We start from the raw sequence: 19,053 nt of genomic DNA, 5'->3' as shown, positions 1-19,053 counted from the left end.
AAAACAAACAAACCTTCTCTGTTGACTCATATTAATGCAAAAATCGTATATTGCTTGGGAAAAAAACAACAACTTAATATATGTTGTCTTTTAAATGTGTTTTTCACCTCTTTATAAAAACTTTGTATCAATTCATGCGGTTAAAATACTTGTTACGAGAAAGTGAAAAACTGTCATCGAGATCTTAGACTATTCCTACCTTTCGAGTGTAAAATAAATAATCGAGTCTAGTTATTTGTACTTTTGTTACTCAGCGTCAAGTCGAAACACAAAGACAGAATGCATTTTTTTTCATAGCCTAGTAATCATTAATTTAGCAAAAAGTATCTTAATAAGTTAAAAATTGAAGCTAAAGAGCTTAACATTTACCAGTTAAGCAGTTTCCGGTTTTTTATTTCTCATCTGAAAAGGAAACTTACACGTGACATAACATTACTGTAAGATACACAGAAATTCAATTTCCGCCTTTTGAAAATATTTATTTCCTTTTTTTTATATACACTGAGAGCTGTTGTTGGGCTATTTGTGATCTGCCCACCACGGGTATCGAAACCCGGTTTCAAGGTGAATAAGTCCGAAGACAATTACTGAGAGCAAAATGACACTTAGACAGCCACCAGTCAATTAGTCGCTTGTCTCCATTATGCAGCTTGTTTGTTTATGGAATAAAAGACTAGTGGCATGCTAAGTTAATGTAGAGTATTAAAATTTTAACTACCCCCAAAGAAAATATGCAGATATGAAAACAATACTGATAATCTGAAAGAAGACAAAATAGTTAATAACTTGGATTTTTAATATTTTATAATAATAATAATACATTTTATACGGAACTAGAAGTTTAGTTTCTTAGGATTACTATTTTTTTATGTTAGTTCTACTTGAAAATAGCACTATCTCGCATACGTATATAAGATATAGATTTTCTTTATCTACGATATCTAGAAACAAAGCTACTTCAACATTTCTTGTACATGACGGATACCGAGGCTAACTACACAATAACTGGATCATTATAACAAATCAACAACAAAAAACAAAAACACGTTTATCGTGTTACGTCGCTCTTAAGAGTTACCAACCACTTAAAGTAAGTTGTCTGTGTTACAACTAAACGCTAGGTAGGCTTTCAGCTTACTTGAAGGAAACTTTAACACTGTCATACGTGGAAGTCTATTATGTATGTACCTTTACATTCCTTATTTTTGTTCATTTGTGTAAATTACACCAGGCCAACGGTGTAAATCGAACTAATTTTGTGCAGATTACACAAAAGAAATAATTCCCAAACATCTTCAAGTAGAACAGCGTCCATTTCAATTTTATCGACTTTAAAAATCGATTACTTAATGCCACAAATTGTTCGGAAAAATCTAGAAAATATTTCATTAAACACGATTGGTGATGCTAAGTCATTGAGTCAAAAAACACAAATTTATTTCCAATTTATTTTTATTAATAAAAATATCTTATATATTATAACATGCAGTTTCAAAATTCACACTCTAGTCTAAGGGAAATATTTAAGAGGCAAAGACATTGTAAGACATTGATTGTATGGTGAAAAATCGATAACATGAGCTCGCAGTTTTTAGTAATCCAAGAAATAGAGGATATCCTGTGACCGTTGATTAATTTCACCCATCTTACTCTAAAGATAATCCATTATGCATGTTTCTGTGTCCTTCACCCAGAATTGGCTGCCTCGATGATGGGTACATGAGCTATTTTGTTTTAATATTTTTTGTCCCAGAGGGGAATAAGCCCTGAAATAGTTACACAGTGTTACAAAAAATAGAAGAGACAAATCGTGGCTCTTGATTGTCTGAAATTTGAAATTAACTCCAAAAATAAATGTTATTGTAAAATTGGTAAATGCTGAATATCAGTGCGTCAAAATGTTATTTTAAAGTCTCCAGTAATTCTTTTCTGTAAATTTAACGTGTTTTTAAAATACTTTTCATGTTAGGTAATATCATGCATAATCATTTACAAATTTTACGAGTGTTTAGTATAACCTTGCGACGTATCAAACAACCACGTTACACTTATGTTAAACAACTTAGAAATTTCTTAAGACAATATAAGTCAGTAGCTCAGAAGTAGTGAGAGGTTAGGACTTTTATTACCTTAGTTTCATACTTATTACAAATACTCAGAGAACAACGTTATCAATAAAGTCATAAGTTACGACAGCAATGATTAAGAGTTAGAAAAACAAAGAACCAGAAGAAACTCAGTTCTTTAAACCACACCAATAAAAACAACAATATATAACAGTTTCCAAAATAATATTAAATCTCAAATAATAATCAAACTAATCTCTACAACAAGCTATTTGTTGTAATAATAAACACATGTATCTTACATACCTCTGGTCTAACTCCTCTCATTAATCTCTCTTAACTTCAGATCATTGGCTTTTTATTTCCTTGCCAAACAACAAGATTAAATATCACGGCCCGGCATGGCCAGGTGGTTAGGGTGCTCGACTCGCAATCTGCGGGTCGCGGGTTCGAATCCCCGTCCCACCAAACATGCTCGCCCTTTCAGCCGTGAGGGCGTTATAATGTGACGGTCAATCCCACTATTCGTTGGTAAAAGAGTAGCCCAAGAGTTGACGGTGGGTGGTGATGACTAGCTGCCTTCTCTCTAGTCTTACACTGCTAAATGAGGGACGGCTAGCGCAGATAGCCCTCTAGTAGCTTTGCGCGAAATTCAAAACAAACAAAGAAACAATTAAATATCACATGACTAACACCTTAATATTTGTTTTACAATAATCAAACATGAACTTAATATCCATACGTCACTGCTAGGGGAACTCGTATTATTGTATATAGATAGCAAAAATGGTTCTAGAAAAGAGTTTCCGTTAAAACGTAAAACAAATAATAAGTATGAAATAAAAGGCTAATAGTGTATACTGAATAAAATAATCATTAAAACTAATGGTGAAATAAGGGACATAGAGCCAACAAGTTTAAATCTTGTAATACTGTTTACCAGAAAAGTCGCTAAAATTCTACAACAATAATTACAAGTAATAGCAAATAGTCTTATTTATGAGAAACGGGCAAACTTAAAAAAAAAGCTTTTATTATCACACTGTCCTAGGTTGTTAATTTGGCACCCTCGTTGCTAGAACACCTGACAAATTTGAGGTAGCGATAGTATCGAGTACCGAACCAGAATCGCCACACGTTAAGTTTCATGTACCATCCCTATCGCACTTTACGAATGTAGTTATTATACTTTCAGAAATTTAATGTCATATATCAATTTAATGTTATAAATAAATAGAATGCATTTATTTAAATTGAATACTGAATAAATAACAGAAACGCATGCAAATTTATGTCTTGTTTAGTATTTGCTGAGTTCCAGCTAGATGTCCACAGAATAATATTCCAGCTTATGTGAATTTCTGACCACTAGTACACGTGGTTTACCCGTCTCAATTTACCTATCTCCCAGTGGGTCAGCATAAGCTTATGGTCTTAAAACGTTAAAACCTGGGGTTCGATTCCCCGAAGTAAATAAACACAGGGCAAAAAATCCACTGTGTAGCTTTGCGATGAAACAAACTCAATAGACCACATCGTTTGAGGGGGGCTAAAAGTGGGATTTTAAAGGAAGCAAACCAAAGATGATCAGTTCTTGAAAACGAAAAGATAATTTAGCACAGAATCTAAGGAAAATTAAAAATAGTTTTAAATCTCTATATTATTATAAATGCATGACTTGCGTTGGAGTATGTGTGGTCTGGATGAAAAATGTTGTTTATGTCCATTAGCGACTGTGCTGATTATGTGACCTATAGAGTCAACGACCACTCTGTGATAAACGATTGACTCAGCATAACTTTTGTTGCAATTGATTAAAGTTACAAGAGTGAGGAGTTAAATGTTTAGGTTTTTTGTCGGAGTTTATAAGTCCAGGATGAAGAAGGTTAAACATATTCTGTACTGACCATGATAAGTGTGTGATTTGTACTGATTATGCGATTTATACAGAGTCAACGAGTAAACCGTGAATTGTTTGTTTTGAATTCCGCGCAAAACTACACGAGGGCTATCTGCACTAGCCGTCCCTAATTTAGCAGTGAAAGACTAGAGGGAACACGGCTAGTCATCACCACCCATAACCAATTCTTGGGCTACTCTTTTACCAACAAATAGTGGGATTGACCGCACATACTAACACCCCCACGGCTGAAAGAGTGAGCATGTTTGGTGTAACGGGGATTCGAACCCGTGACCCTCCGATTGTGAGTCGAGCGCCCTAACCACCTGGCCATGCCGAGCCAAGTGAAAATGAAATGTTAAATTGGATAAGTTTGAAAGAATGTTTTTACCAATGAGTCCACCATGTTTAAGTTGTTCAGTAATAATTAATGATAGATTATATAAAAGAAAAAATGGACACAGAACCACTTCCGAAGAAACATCTAGATGAATCTATACAACTTTGGGGTATGGTAGCGTTTCCCCAGTGCTGTTGGAGACATAGGAAAATTTGATGATATAATTACTGTAGAGAAGTACAGACAAATCAGCAGGATAAAGATCCTAATAATATGACTAACGTAATAAAAGCTTCACTGGAGATGAACCAAACGATTAAAACGCTAGAGCTCCTGCCTTGGCCTGCCCAGATTTCAGATCTGAACGTAATTTAATGAATTTCTCCTACATAGATAAAACTGAGGTCAAGAGCAAAACAAGTATCTGTGTATTTGTTTTATATGCTAAAGGGTATTTGAAGGAACATTGCTGGCACTTTCAAAAGTAAATTCTACGAGAGCATGTTGACGGGGTATCCTGTCCGAAAGAAAGCAAAGGATTTACACCAAATACTAATTTGTACAGTTACATATTTGTATACTGTCATTCTGGTTTAGCCTATAGACCTAAGGAAGCTTCTATGCTCATATTGAAGGAATATTTCTTTTTCAATACAGCATGTTTCCATATTAGTTTCCATTAGTGTATATTTCTTTCATAAGGTTGGTACTTACTATAAAGGTGAAAAATGTTAGCTTTGCACGTTTTTGCAAATTCATAAATATGAGTCATTTTTCTACATATATTAGTATACGTATAATTTATATGAGTTATGTAATTTATCAAAATACTGAAAGGTGTTTGATACGTATCACACCTGCTCTCTATTACACATGTTCACATCATTCCATCCGTACACCTTGAACATAATATAAGCGTTATAGATATCTACATAACTGTTTCGGTTTCTCTTGTGTCTTCAGCAGATAATCATTCAGGATTATAATAATAATTATTATTATGTATTATAATTTCGCCAAACCACAGGTAATCATATATTCAACAAGATTTAAAGTATCGGTTTCTATTGTTCTAGTATTATGCATAATTGCCGACTAGAGAGATTTCCCATTGCTCTCTTTTTTGAACGAAATGTGGACTCACTGATAACTTAGAAACAAAAGCTGCAAAACGATTATTCACAAATTGTGTATTTGTAACCAGACAAGTATGTTTGGCTCATTGAAATATACTATGCGTGAGCGCGTGCATAGTCGCGTGACTAGAGCATATATAGAACTTTATATAAACTTTATATACCTAGAGAAGAATGATATGAATTAAACACTAAAACATGCAGACTATACAGCTTAGACTCAGGAATGATCCGAACAAGTAAACTGTTGCTGATAAGCCTTACTTTAAATTTTCTATTATTATAATTATTATTATTACTAAGGCTCAAGGAATGTTTCAACAGTCAGTATGATAGTGATAGCCTTTGTTGTATCAATATACCATGTTTTTATCAAGCTCATGCGAAGTTATTGCATTACAATCTGCAGTAATATACCTTGCATATTTTCTTCCGTACTTTACAAAAAACAAACCCATGTGCTCGAAAACTGCTGTTATGTTTTCCCCGTTATGATATGTACCTGTTTCACTCACGAATTAACCAGCATACTGCGTAGAAAAACGAGTCTTGCTTAGTTATACAGTCGGAGAAGGTAATTTGTCCATAAAAGTAAGCGTTTGTGCGTTAATATAACGTGCGGATCTACTCACAAATACTGGGTTTTTTATGAGTACCAATTAAGATTGGTCCATTCTTATATACGCGACTCCACTTGGAAAACAATTTACTTGCACTTAAACAACAGTTTGATTTCTGATCTTCCAATAATGCATGATTTCCGGGCATGTGTATTTATCTGAAGGTATGCAGAGAGTGCCAGTAATTACTGATTCTAATGTATTTATACAGCACGATTTTCCTTTTTTCAAAAAGGAATTTTTTGTTATCAACGTCTTTTCTTTAATCTTGGCCACTGTTTACTCATTAAAGGAGGTAATATAATTATAGTATGTAACTATTTGGTTTTTTGGAAACATGTTTTTAATGTTTATTACCATGTACTTCCTCAGGTTAAGAGAATTCAAAAATTGGTCGGATTTTATTTCGTATTAATTGTACGTTTTAAATTCAAGTTGGACTTTTATTTTCAACCGAAATACTTTATATATACATGTATATATCATATGTTATGAGCTTTACGAAAGCACACTGTTTAAAGGTTATGAATAAGGTATATGATCAGCCGTATATGATCCACTAATTTAAAAAACTTTATATAGTAATTCACGAGTGAAATTTGCATTCATTGTATTTTTTCCCCACTGTAATACGAGAGAGAAACAAACTTTAAAAACAAATAATTTGCATGATGTTGGATCCTGATGAATTCAATTGTTTAGAATGTGATGAGTCTGTTTGTTTTTGAATTTCGCCCAAAGCTACACGAGGACTATCTGCGACAGCCGTCCCTAATTTAGCAGTGTAAGACTAGAGAGAAGGCAGCTAATCATCTTCACCCACCGCCAACTCTTGGGTTACTCTTTTACCAACGAATAGTGGGATTGACCGTCACATCATAACGCCCCTACGGCTGAAAGTACGAGCGTGTTTGGTGTGACGGAGATTCGAACCCGCGACCCTCAGATTGCGAGTTGATCGCTCTAACCACCTGGCCATGCCAGGCCTGTGATGAGTCAACAGTATTTTTACATACAATATAGATCATACATTTGGGAAAAATAATAATGTTACTTGAACGCATTTTGCAAATATGGTTGACAAGTTTATCATTTTTCTACTCAACAGACCTAAAATATATTCACATTTATAGATATGTCACATATAAATAAATAAATTAGAAGGACGCGATTTTAAATTTCCCTCTTTTATTCAGGTTTGAAAATGGTATATGAATGATTCTTTCTTAGTGTTATTCGAATGCTCCTTAGTTTCTTAAATGTAGTGTTTTCTTCAACCTGTCCGTGTCTTTCTTGTTTATTTATTCGTCATCAATTGGGCTGTTTTTTTCGACGTTTTGATATCTACATACATACATACACACACACATATATATATATATATATAACACCTATTGACCACAATTTCTACCAAAGTATTTACGTTCTTCAGCGTCACAGTCGTGATTCTAAGAATTCGTTGTTTTGAAAATATTCATAGAACTCTATGTTAAGGTATTATTTGTATATCAACACTGCCTAATGGCAATTATCTGGCTATAGATCAAACACAATTTTTATTGAGGTCAAGTTAATTAATACCTACAGGTTAAAAATATGAAAAAAGTGGTGTGGCAGCTGTTATGTACAGGTGACAGATGACGAGCGACGTATCACCCACCTATCACATCAGTTTCCCAAATAAAACCTGTACAACAAGACTACGTTTAATGATGTCTTGTTTCAATATAAAAATATGCAATCCCAGGGCTCTATTAAGTGTTTTTAACATTATATATTTACTTAGGACTTCGTATTACGTGATTTCGTTTCTTGCATTCCTTTTTCGAAAGTAGGATATTTATACAAGCCATGACTGTTAACTATCAAAGAAACTTTTTATTACATTTATTCCAGGACCATTCAGAATCTGTAAATAGTTTTTATCAAATTTATTCATTAGCGACGAATAATATATTTAAATATTATATATAATAAATAATACAAATGTAAGCAATATTTATGTGTGTTTTCAACATGGAGAACAAACTGTTATTTTTTCCTCAGTCAGTTAATAGCCAAAAAAAAAGGGGGGAAGAGATTCTTTTACGTTGCTTAGTTGAGAAAAAACTTGACAAAACTAAGCTCGGTGAATTATAGGGGATGTGTATGGCTTATATCTGTACAACGCACTATAGCTTTTATAAATGACCAATACTCCGGAAACAGCCAAGCTGATGGATTCATTTCCTAATTCTGTACATGGCATAAAAAATATAGTCTTCGTATTCAAATTTTGGATGAATTTTTATCATTTGGGTTTGGAATTACTCTATTGGCTTATCATATGTATTTGGAATTAACCTCAATCTGTAACTCAACAAATCTCGTGTTAGGTTTACCGTTGAAAATAAAATAGCTTTGTTGTTAAGATATCCAAATGATGATTAATGCATTCTACATATTATAGGTTCTTCCTTTGCTTTTGCTGTTGTTGTTTTTTCTGTTATATTGATTTATGATATTTAGTATTTCTAGTTAGTTAGTTAATCATTAACTGATTAGGCACCCAGTGGCACAGGGGTATGTCTGCGGACTAACAACACTAGAAACCTGGTTTCGATACCCGTGGTAAGCAGAGCACACATAACCCATTGTGTAGCTTTGTGCTTAATATCAAACAAAAACAAAACTGATTAATAAGTAACTTTTTGTTCTAATCTACAATCTACATAGTTAATTAATGTTTGATCATTTCTCATCAATTGCAAGTGGTTAAATTTTATCGTTTGAATTTACTTTTAGAAAATCCTTTGAATACAATTAAATATTTTCCCTGTGATTTCAATGGTATTATTTTTGTAATATAGTTACAATAAATGATTCATTCTACGGTTCTTATTGTAGCGTTGTTTGCCAACTTGACTTCAACATCAGATACCTATATCAGTGGACAAAGCGTAGTTACCAACAACTCGAATAACTGCCTCTATTTCAATCATTCAAGTTCATTTTACGAACCAAGAAGATTTATTACAGGATCACTTGATACTATGGTAGTTTGTTTCTTTGTTTGTTTTGGATATTCGTACAAAGCTTCACAAGGGCTATATTTAATTTTGATTTGATAAACTAGAGGGAAATCAACATCAACCATCGACAACTCTTGGGCTAGTCTAATCGAATAGTGGAATATATAATGTACCCACGACCCCAGAGTGAGGATCAAGGTTTTTGCTAACGAGACGCGAACTTGGAACCATCAAACCTACAGATCGGTACACTAACCAAAGGGCCACAATCAGTTGTAGCTGATTGGAAAATACATTCCAGAATTTTCCTTTTTCTTATAAATTTCAGAAATTAGGCGAACTTTTGATTGTTTTGGACTGTCTGTTTCCAGAACTAAGGACTTTTATCAAACAGTTTACTCTACTGAAATTGTTTTGTTTTTGTAACGCTAGTTTCTACTTCTTTCTCTCTTGAAGGTTAAATAGAATATCAAGTATATTAAAATTAGGTACATAATGACTGACTTTACCATCAAATTTTATTTATGCTTTAAGTATAGCTGAACCTTTTAGTAAAGTATTTGAAGAAGTGTATTACCAATATACGTACATAGCACTTTTAAACTGAAGAGCGATATCCTTCTTACTGTAAATAGAATATCAAGTATATTAAAATTAGGTACACAATGACTGACTTTACCAGAAATCTTTATTTATATTTTAAGTATAGCTGAGCCTCTTAGTAAAGTGTTTGAAGAAGTGTATTACCAATATACGTACATAGCACTTTTAAACTGAAGAGCCATATTCTTCTTACTGTAAATTTGGTCATAATTTTAAGACGTAATCTTCATTCTGCATTGCATTTTCCTTAATTCAAACCTTGTATGCTTGAAAGTTTGTTGCAACACATGCTAATTTCCGTTATACTATCAGAAGTATTGATACGGATTTTAATATAGTATTATTCGTGTGTTTGCTTACCAACGCTGTAGGATAAAAAGCTGGAGAGTCCACGCCGGTAAAACTGTGAAAGTTAGCCTGATCCGCCGCATAGCTTGTTCCGTTGTAGAACCGTGAGGAGCCGGTAAGGTTCGTTGCAAGTTGAGGGTATGCTGACAGCAGGCGAGAGTCATAAGCTGGAGGCAAAGGACAACCAGCAGCTGGCGGTGTTGGCAGCGGCTGCTGTACCGCGTGTGGATCGGTCTCGAGCAGTGGACGTGGTGTATCGCAGCAAGACGTCCCCGAGGTTCCAGCCTGCCCAGTATTTCTTAGAAGCTGTGGAAATAAAACACGAGCTATTGTATCACAATATTTATGACCAGCAGCAATGTTTATTATGGGATTAAGCTATCAACACCAGGCTTAGTGACTATAAAATAGGAAATAACACTGGTTATTGTAGCATAAACACTTACCTTGCATAATTCCATGTAAGTTTAAGCCATTATAAGGTGACTTTTAACGTGTAAACATAGTGTCAACCTATAAACAAATACTATGTATGTCAGTACATATATTTTAATATCTTCTAAGCTATCAAAGTTTTCGCTTCATGCATTAAACCATACTGTTGAAAAATGGATAAATTATATTGATATATATATATGTATGTGTGTGTAATAAAAGGTGTCTGAAAAAAACTGGCACCACAGGAACTTCAACTAATTTTACAGAATGTGTTTCACATGTTGTCTTTGTAATTCGAAACAAGTTTGAAGACGATACTTCTATTCTCTTTGAACACTGCGAAGAACATTCGTGTTGTTGTCAATGGTCCGACACTCGTCGCGAATTCGTTCTTTCGGTGTTCCAGATCTTCTCTTTGTACACACATGCCTTGTGCAGTCCCCAGAAAAAGAAACCCATGGGAATCAAGTCCGAACTTCTTGGGGGCCCATTTCTGGGGACCACGTCTGGCAATTTAATGTCCTGGGAAGGTGTCATTCAACCAAGCTCGGACCTCCGAGTAGCAAATCACCTATGTCCAGACTTTCGGACATCTTTTAGATCTCAACTTTCACATAACGATGTCAATGAAATACAAATCGCACATACACCGCTAACATAATAGGATTTGCAATCATAACTTTAACATTTTCTTTATCGTTGTTTGTTATCCTTTGTCATGTAAGATTGCCTGATGACCCGCATGTAAAATTCATAAGGGGTTTAAACAGCTTTGACAGAGATATATATTTCAATAGTTTACCCCTTTCAAACACCAGAATTGGCGATTAATTAGAAAAACAAATTTCTGGATCATACTGTGCTATAGCAACGTTTTTTCAAAACATCAAGTTTTTCCAATGTTTGAGTATTTTTTGACACCTATAGTTTCTACAAACCTAATCTTTTCAAGAGATAAAGATATAGAAATAATAAATTCAGATATATGATACACTAAACTTCATGCAGTTTTAGTGATCAATGATTGTCAAAACATGTACAGACACCTGAATATAAAACATTTACAGGTACCTGAATATAAATCCTATACAGATACCTGAATATAAAACATGTACAGGTACCTGAATATAAAATCTATACAGATACCTGAATATAAAATCTATACAGATACCTGAATATAAAACATGTACAGGTACCTGAATATAAAACATGTACAGGTACCTGAATATAAAACATGTACAGGTACCTGAATATAAAACATGTACAGATACCTGAATATAAAACATGTACAGGTACCTGAATATAAAACATGTACAGATACCTGAATATAAAACATGTACATGTACCTGAATATAAAACACGTACAGATACCTGAATATAAAATCTATACAGATACCTGAATATAAAGTTGCTAAATATCCCAATTCTGAACTTTTATAAAAGCATAAAGCATTGAAAATTTATTTTGAAATCATAAAATCTTGAAATTTATTACATCAATGTATTTCTAGAACCGCAGAATATACCTGCACAAAATTTTAGTGAAATTTCAAGTTAAACGTAGACGTTTGTTAGGAGCAGTCAACAATGACCTCGTAATTTCTTGTCGCAGTTAAAAGACTGTGATGTAATTAGGATTCTAACCAGTTCTTTTGATAAACCGCTTAAAATATGAAACAACTGAGTAAGTATACAGAAATCTTCTCTATAAAGAACTCTGACTTATTTATTTTTGAAATATTCTGAAAAATGTTCATTCACAACTTAATACGGGAGTTAGTGAAGTTATAAGTTAATGCTATTTGAAACCTTTGCATTAAAATTTTAAAACTGTATCCTCAAATGTATCCTTCGTATGTTAACTATACGAAAAGATAAGATCATGTGGCGGTAAATAATCTTTATTTAGTGAATAAATGCTTAAGAAAAGCGCTAAGATAACATTGTATTATGAGGTGGCAAACGAGTATGGCATACACTTTCTCAATTTCACCGTTTAATACGGGAACTCAAATAATGGTTTGCTGCTTGAAACTCGTACTATGTCAGCCGTACCCGCCATATGTTATCCAAATATTTTTTAAGAGGTGCTTTTACAAACACATTTTTGTTTGTGTAATGTAATACTCATTTGGCGACAAAAGGCCTAATGAGGACGCGTTTGTAGAAAACCATCAAAAGAATTATCCCCCAAGGATAGTGTGGACACTGGAATGACGCCATATTTCTTTTGATTAACATGGTATATGTTTTAATTTGTTTCTGATGAAACTGAAACGGTATTATCTAATTTAACAAAATCATACAAATTGGAGATCAAGAAGAAGGCTATAATTAATTGAGTTTGTTAAATATATGAAACTACATTTTAACTCCCAGGAGTCTTCACATTTCAGTTAATTCTTTTAACCATGCCATTTGGAACCGTACATCTAAACATATACATACATGCAAGACACATATTACCTATGTATAATGAAACGACTCAGTTTCTTCTTCTGTCAGAAGACATTTTAATTCTAAAACTGTCAAAGTAAAAATTATGTTTCTAAAAGCCAAGCGAAATGTGTTTTAATTTGAATAATTGAAAAGATTTACTTTTTCATTTTTACATAAAGAATAATTATCACTTTCTTAAACATTCTGTATCATTGTATCCATACATTATATCATTGAAAATTGTATCTATGGGTATTATCTGTCTACAGAGTATATGCGTTGTCTTCACTAACATAGACAAGTAGTATTTTAAAGAATGAGATTTTTTATTTTACACAAGTATTTAGTATACAGTGAAACGATCGGGTAGCAATCATTATCATGGTTAATAGCCTATACAGTTGCTTAAGTCCTATTAATAGTTAGACTTAGGCACCTGTATAGGCTACTAACTATGCCTGCAATTATTACTTTATTGTTGCAATGGCATACTATAGTAAATGCAATTATAAAAATAGATATTTAGAACATTCAATTTAATTTGTGTTTGATATTTCAGTTGATTTATTTTTTCTAAATTAACTAATTAATGCACGGGTTATTTGCTTTCCAAAGACTGAATATTATCAATGAATGGACTATATCCAATTTTCAAAACACATCAATGCATTCTTTCTCATAAATAACTTTTAAAAACGTACCGTAATATTGTACATATTTTGTGATTTGCTATCAAATACGTTCAGTTTGTAACTTACATGCATTTGGTGTTAGTCGGATAATCTTGATGGCTGAGATACATATATGAACAACATTACTAGATGTCTCTATATATTAACGACACATAGAGAGGCGTTATTAGATGCATCAAACTGTTCAAAGATTACTACTATGCTGCTTTCTCATAGGAGATGTTTGTTTATGAGCGGAAAACAGTGTATTTGAACAAGGCATACATTTACAATTTAAGCATATACCGTTTGTTATTATTATTATTATATATGCTAGGCTTCGCACTTATAAAAAAGTTACAAAACAAGAGTTTGCCGTCTAAAGCTGTTTTGAAGCTTAAAATAAGAACTTATAAATGATAACTAGCTTGCAACACGTTTAAGAAAAAAAATGCTTAGGTTGTTTTTAAATATCAATGATTAAAAAAATGGAATAATTACGTAAATTGTAAATTAAATTAATCGTGTTTGTTTTGTTTATTTTAGGATTTTCCTGTAAAATGGCTATATGCGTTAGCCGTCCCTAATTTTGAACTGATAGACTAGAGGGAAGGCAGCTAGTCTACAGACTCCACTGTCAACCCTTAGCCTACTCTTTGTTTGATCGAATATGCTGACCTTAATTTTGAGATGATAGACAAAAAAAAAAGGAGCTAGTCTAGAGTATCCACCGCCAACTCTTGGCCTACTCTTACCTGACTGAACATACTGAGACTGAATCGTTCAAAACGCACGTTTGCGGCAATACAAACGAAACATGAACCCTCTGAATCATAGTACGGGCAGGATAAACAATAGGTCACACCCTATGACGTTGTTTTTACATTACCTATGTGTGATGTGTAGCTCTTGTAATTTCTGTACAGAGTAAAATATACGTTAGGGTCAAAAAATAAAAAACAAACGCTGAAAATGAACACGAGAATTAAGTATGACATATTGAAAAAACTAATGTAATCGCTTTCTGAACTATTCATATATAATAGTGTCGCTCTTTTCCGATTTTCTGTAAACACGTTTCAAAAGGAAGAGTACATCTTCTATACAAGCATGAGTGTACTTAAGAGACCATTACAATGATTTTTCTTTCTACTGATAAAGAACATCATCAACACCCGAATACAACCACGATGTAGTTACTAATTATTAAACATTTAATACTTGGAACGTGATGAAACAATAACACTCTAGCGCTTTCGACAAGCGGACGTGTCTTCTTCTAATGTTTGGTCAATAATTCTACAGTTAGTGCTTTACTGGTGATCAGAAGATCTAAAGTTAGTATACTTTAGTTGATTGACATTAATTACCCAGGAGGAAAATCACAGCTGACGTAGAACTAATGCATTTAATCAAAAAATTAAAATGTTCATTATATATGCTTTTTTTAGTCGTCTTTACAACGAGTAACAAAAAAAACGTAAGTGAATTTTAAACGTGACTATGGGGTAGGTGAAATAATTGATTTTTTAGACATTTTGATGCAAGTTACCTATGACATTCACAATAACATAATAAGTATATTGGTAACCTCTTAAGGTCACTGATATTAAAAAAAACGAATAAACACTGTAAAGGGGAATTTTTTATTCCTTTAACTACACAATTAAATCATAACATTTGTACTAAAACCAACAAAGTGTATATTGACTTTATTAATCTATCTTAGTAATCCTAGTAAATCTAGAATATATAAAACGGATGCATTTAATTTACAGGAAAGACGTTCGCTCCCCGAATGTCACCGACGTTCATAAGTGGAACTAACTATCGCTCTATGGACAGTTGATAACATTTATCAAGGGTTTTCTGTATTTGTTTTCTGGCTTACCCGCTATTTTGGGGGAAAAAAGGCTTATATCATATCATAAAATATAAAAAATAGTAGGTTAAATAGCCACAAGATGGTGCTTGTTATAAAACTAACTAACTAACAAACTAGAATTGCCCTTTCATAATACTGAATAAAGAGCTTTGAAATCTACATTGCAGGTTAATCTAAACGATATCAAACCTTCATTTCATTTCAATTCAATATTACTTATTGCTATAAGTATCAAAAACGCTTTTGAATCCGTCATTTTGACTTTCCTGTTTTAGATGCATGAGTATGTATTAATTAGGTCACTTCAAAGAGTGTTTCAAACACAATTATTTTAATCGTGGATGAGCCATGCTGCATGTTCATATTGTTGTAAAATAATCCTATTTATTCCATTTTTAATCTCTTGGACTCTAGATAGTACAGTAATGTGTTATTCAAACCTTAGTATTTGAAATTTTCGGCCTGAACGGCACCTTCTGCAATACGTTGGCTAAACGCCTTGGTCAAAGATCCCAAGGCTCAGGTACAACCATCATTAACTTAAAAATTGCTGACCAACAACAACACAACAACAAAAAGACACAAGTCAGTAACATTCGGCGTCTGCTAGATTACTCGCAACCCACCATCGTTACTGACTGTCACAGCTGAAAATGTGGAGTGTGTTCAGGATATATATTGGCTCGAACCCTATACTTCCGATTCGCATCTTGAAACGCTAACTACAGGGTCACACCTAACTCTACTTCAAAGCATATTTACTGTAGCTGATATTAGCAAATTCATGAACGGAATAAAGTTGAAAAACCTAGAAAAAAATTACATTTTCCCGTTTGTTATTATACGTATTAAAGAGCCTTAATTAACATATTAACGTACTAACGTATTAAAGAGCGTAAATGCAGATTAGTCCACAAATTTATCCTTTTATATAAAAAATACTAACCGATTTAAGTAAAGATTTTTACATTTTACTAAAATATACTTACAATTAATAAAGCATCATCACCTTGTCGAATTGAAAATCTATGATACACATAAATCACCATCGAATGACTTTAATACAAAAGTGTCTGTTTCTTTTTTAATCTTTCAACTCATCTTTAGATTACGAAGATGAAAGATTAGATTATTAATTTGATATTAAGTTTTTATACTTCATATAAAAAGAGTTTGAGCTGTAAAACTTTTCGTAGGCAAACATGTAAAAGTTAAATGTAATTGAAGTAAAAACTGACGTCAGAATATAGCAACAAAGGATTGTTTTAATACTGACTGCTTGTTATCTTTGCTTTAACTACACGAAAAATGAGTTCCAAGAAAGAGATAATAATTAAGCAGGAAATCTGGACTATAGCTTATGCTTTTTTTAGTCTATTGTGAGAAAGGAATTGCAATTTTCATGCACAATAAAAATTTAATCCTAAGTAGCATTACGTTTTTGATAGTAAAGTAATCAGTCCTAGAAACTGCATTAACGTTCTTCCATAGTTTACTATTGTTATACAATTGAAGTAAAACAAAACAAACATATTTTAATATTTATATTGTCTGACATAATAGTTTTCCAACCGCACAGTTCATGATTTAAATCGGTTCAATAAACCACATTTTTTTTATCTACCATAGACAATTTTTGGAGCAGGCTTTGGTCGAATTCCCGTCATAAAAGAAGGCATCTAACAATAATAGCTCTGGGCTATGAATTCCAGCACAGGTCTATTTCTAGGTTTTAGACTGCATGATTTGTGCAGAAAAGCATGTTTCAGTACAGCAGGCGGCAAAACATCAAACCTACAATGTTAACGAGGCTAGTCAATTTATTGCTAACGTTTCTTGGTAATTGAACTCAGCTGGAAAAATTGGTCGTTATTTTCGAGTTCAAATTCAAAACGCACTTAACGAAAAACATATATTGCTTCTCAAGGAACAGGAAAACTGAGCATTTTTAGCCACAGAAAGAAATAGGATTAATGCAGAGGTTTTACGGAGCAGATTAAAGGATTAGTGTTTCAGAGTATACATTTTCTGGGTGTTGCTCGTGTATGATAGAGTCGTGGCATATTTTTGAGGTCAACACAAAGCACGTTCTTAGGATTAAGCCGCCCTCTGTCTGTTACACGAATGAACGATGTTTGAACAAGGTTGGATTGAAATTTGCATATTATGCCTTTAACATAATCACGTTTTTTACGCTTTTGTAATACAAAGTACAGGGATGTAATAGGAAAACCACGTAAATACATATTGACACTAATAATTATTTTATACAGGGTGGGGCAAAAGTTACTATACAGCTGGCACTATACGGTTGGTACAGTTGGTGTTATGCGATTGTTACTAAAGAAAATATTACCGGTGCAATTGAAACCAATTGTTCAGAAAAAACAAACTATGTTCTAAATGAAACAAGTATATAGTCACTTTTACCCCACCCTGTAAAACAGTTAACGACAAAATAATCTCTTCCATGAAATGATAGATAATGTTGACCCAAGGCCATTGATTTGTCTACACTAAAATCTTAATTAACGTACAAACTTGACCAACAACAATACATCATATACGGGCGTTAACACAGTCGTTTAAATAGTAAAATCTCCCTTCCATAAAATTTAAGCAACATAAATTTCTCAATAATTTGGAAGTGACTTTTCATATAAAATGGGCGATATCCATAAATACTTTATGTGTGTATATTCTATCTGTTTAATGTAAATTTGATTCCATTAGGAATCATTACAGATCTCAAAACCATAATTGGTAGGATAGGTTTTGTTGTTGTTGTTTTGTAGCAAATATTAATATTCAAATGAAAAACAACAACACTGACTGCAAAAACAAACCAAGACCGATATCCAAGTAGAGGTTGAATGAAGATCAAGGCAACAGCTGCACAGAAAGGCACTTAAGTCACTTAATTTGATACAAGAAGGGAAAATCACTAGGACACAAGATATATCTGTGGGTATAACATTGCATAAATAACTGAATTTAAATAGAACACCTAAGTTAATACAAACTTCTAAACCTATTTCTTAAGACTTAAATATGGATATAGCAGTTACAATGGAAAAGTTTGAAATCAATTAAACCTAACTTAAATGCAAACCAGGAGTTGTTGCAAAAGGTGAGTTTATCTTATACTATTATACATTTACAATTCATCGAAAACAAAACAACAAAAATACTTCGTAATAAAACTAATGTAAATGGTTTGGAGAAAAAAAACATAAAAATTTTCATTGACGTTTGTTTTTGAAAATTAGTTCACGTTTCTCTAAGGTAACTTTTGTTTATCGGTAGGCGAAGTAAAATTATTCTTAATTGATAAACTTCGCTTTGTTGTTCTTGTTGTTGTTGCTGTTATAATGATCTCGGTGTACGTACAAAATAGGAGAATTGGATATTCTATTCAGTTTCTGACTCTCTCTTTTTTTTTACACTAGCTGATTATCCTGTAAAATGAAAATTCTATTGAGTTTCTGACTTCTTTTTTTTTTTTTTTTTTTACACTAGCTTAGCACGGTTGATTATGAAAAATATAACACACATTGCTGTTATTTGTATATATATATATATGTATATATACATAT

At 32.8% G+C, this 19,053-nt stretch overlaps 1 protein-coding gene across 1 annotated transcript in view; it reads right to left on the bottom strand.

Annotated features, from left to right (window-relative positions):
- LOC106464469 (iroquois-class homeodomain protein IRX-6-like) overlaps nt 1–19,053 on the bottom strand; it is a 60,269-nt gene that overhangs the window by 27,501 nt on the left and 13,715 nt on the right. The window contains exon 2 of the mRNA XM_022392671.1: nt 10,037–10,330. Coding sequence (XP_022248379.1) covers nt 10,037–10,330 — 294 coding nt within the window. The remainder of the gene's footprint in view (nt 1–10,036; nt 10,331–19,053) is intronic.

This window comes from Limulus polyphemus, unplaced genomic scaffold, assembly GCF_000517525.1.
Source record: "Limulus polyphemus unplaced genomic scaffold, Limulus_polyphemus-2.1.2 Scaffold60, whole genome shotgun sequence".
Taxonomy (NCBI): Eukaryota; Metazoa; Arthropoda; class Merostomata; order Xiphosura; family Limulidae; genus Limulus; species Limulus polyphemus.
Note: the sequence above shows the minus strand (reverse complement) of the source record. Positions and strands in the feature narration are given on the sequence as shown.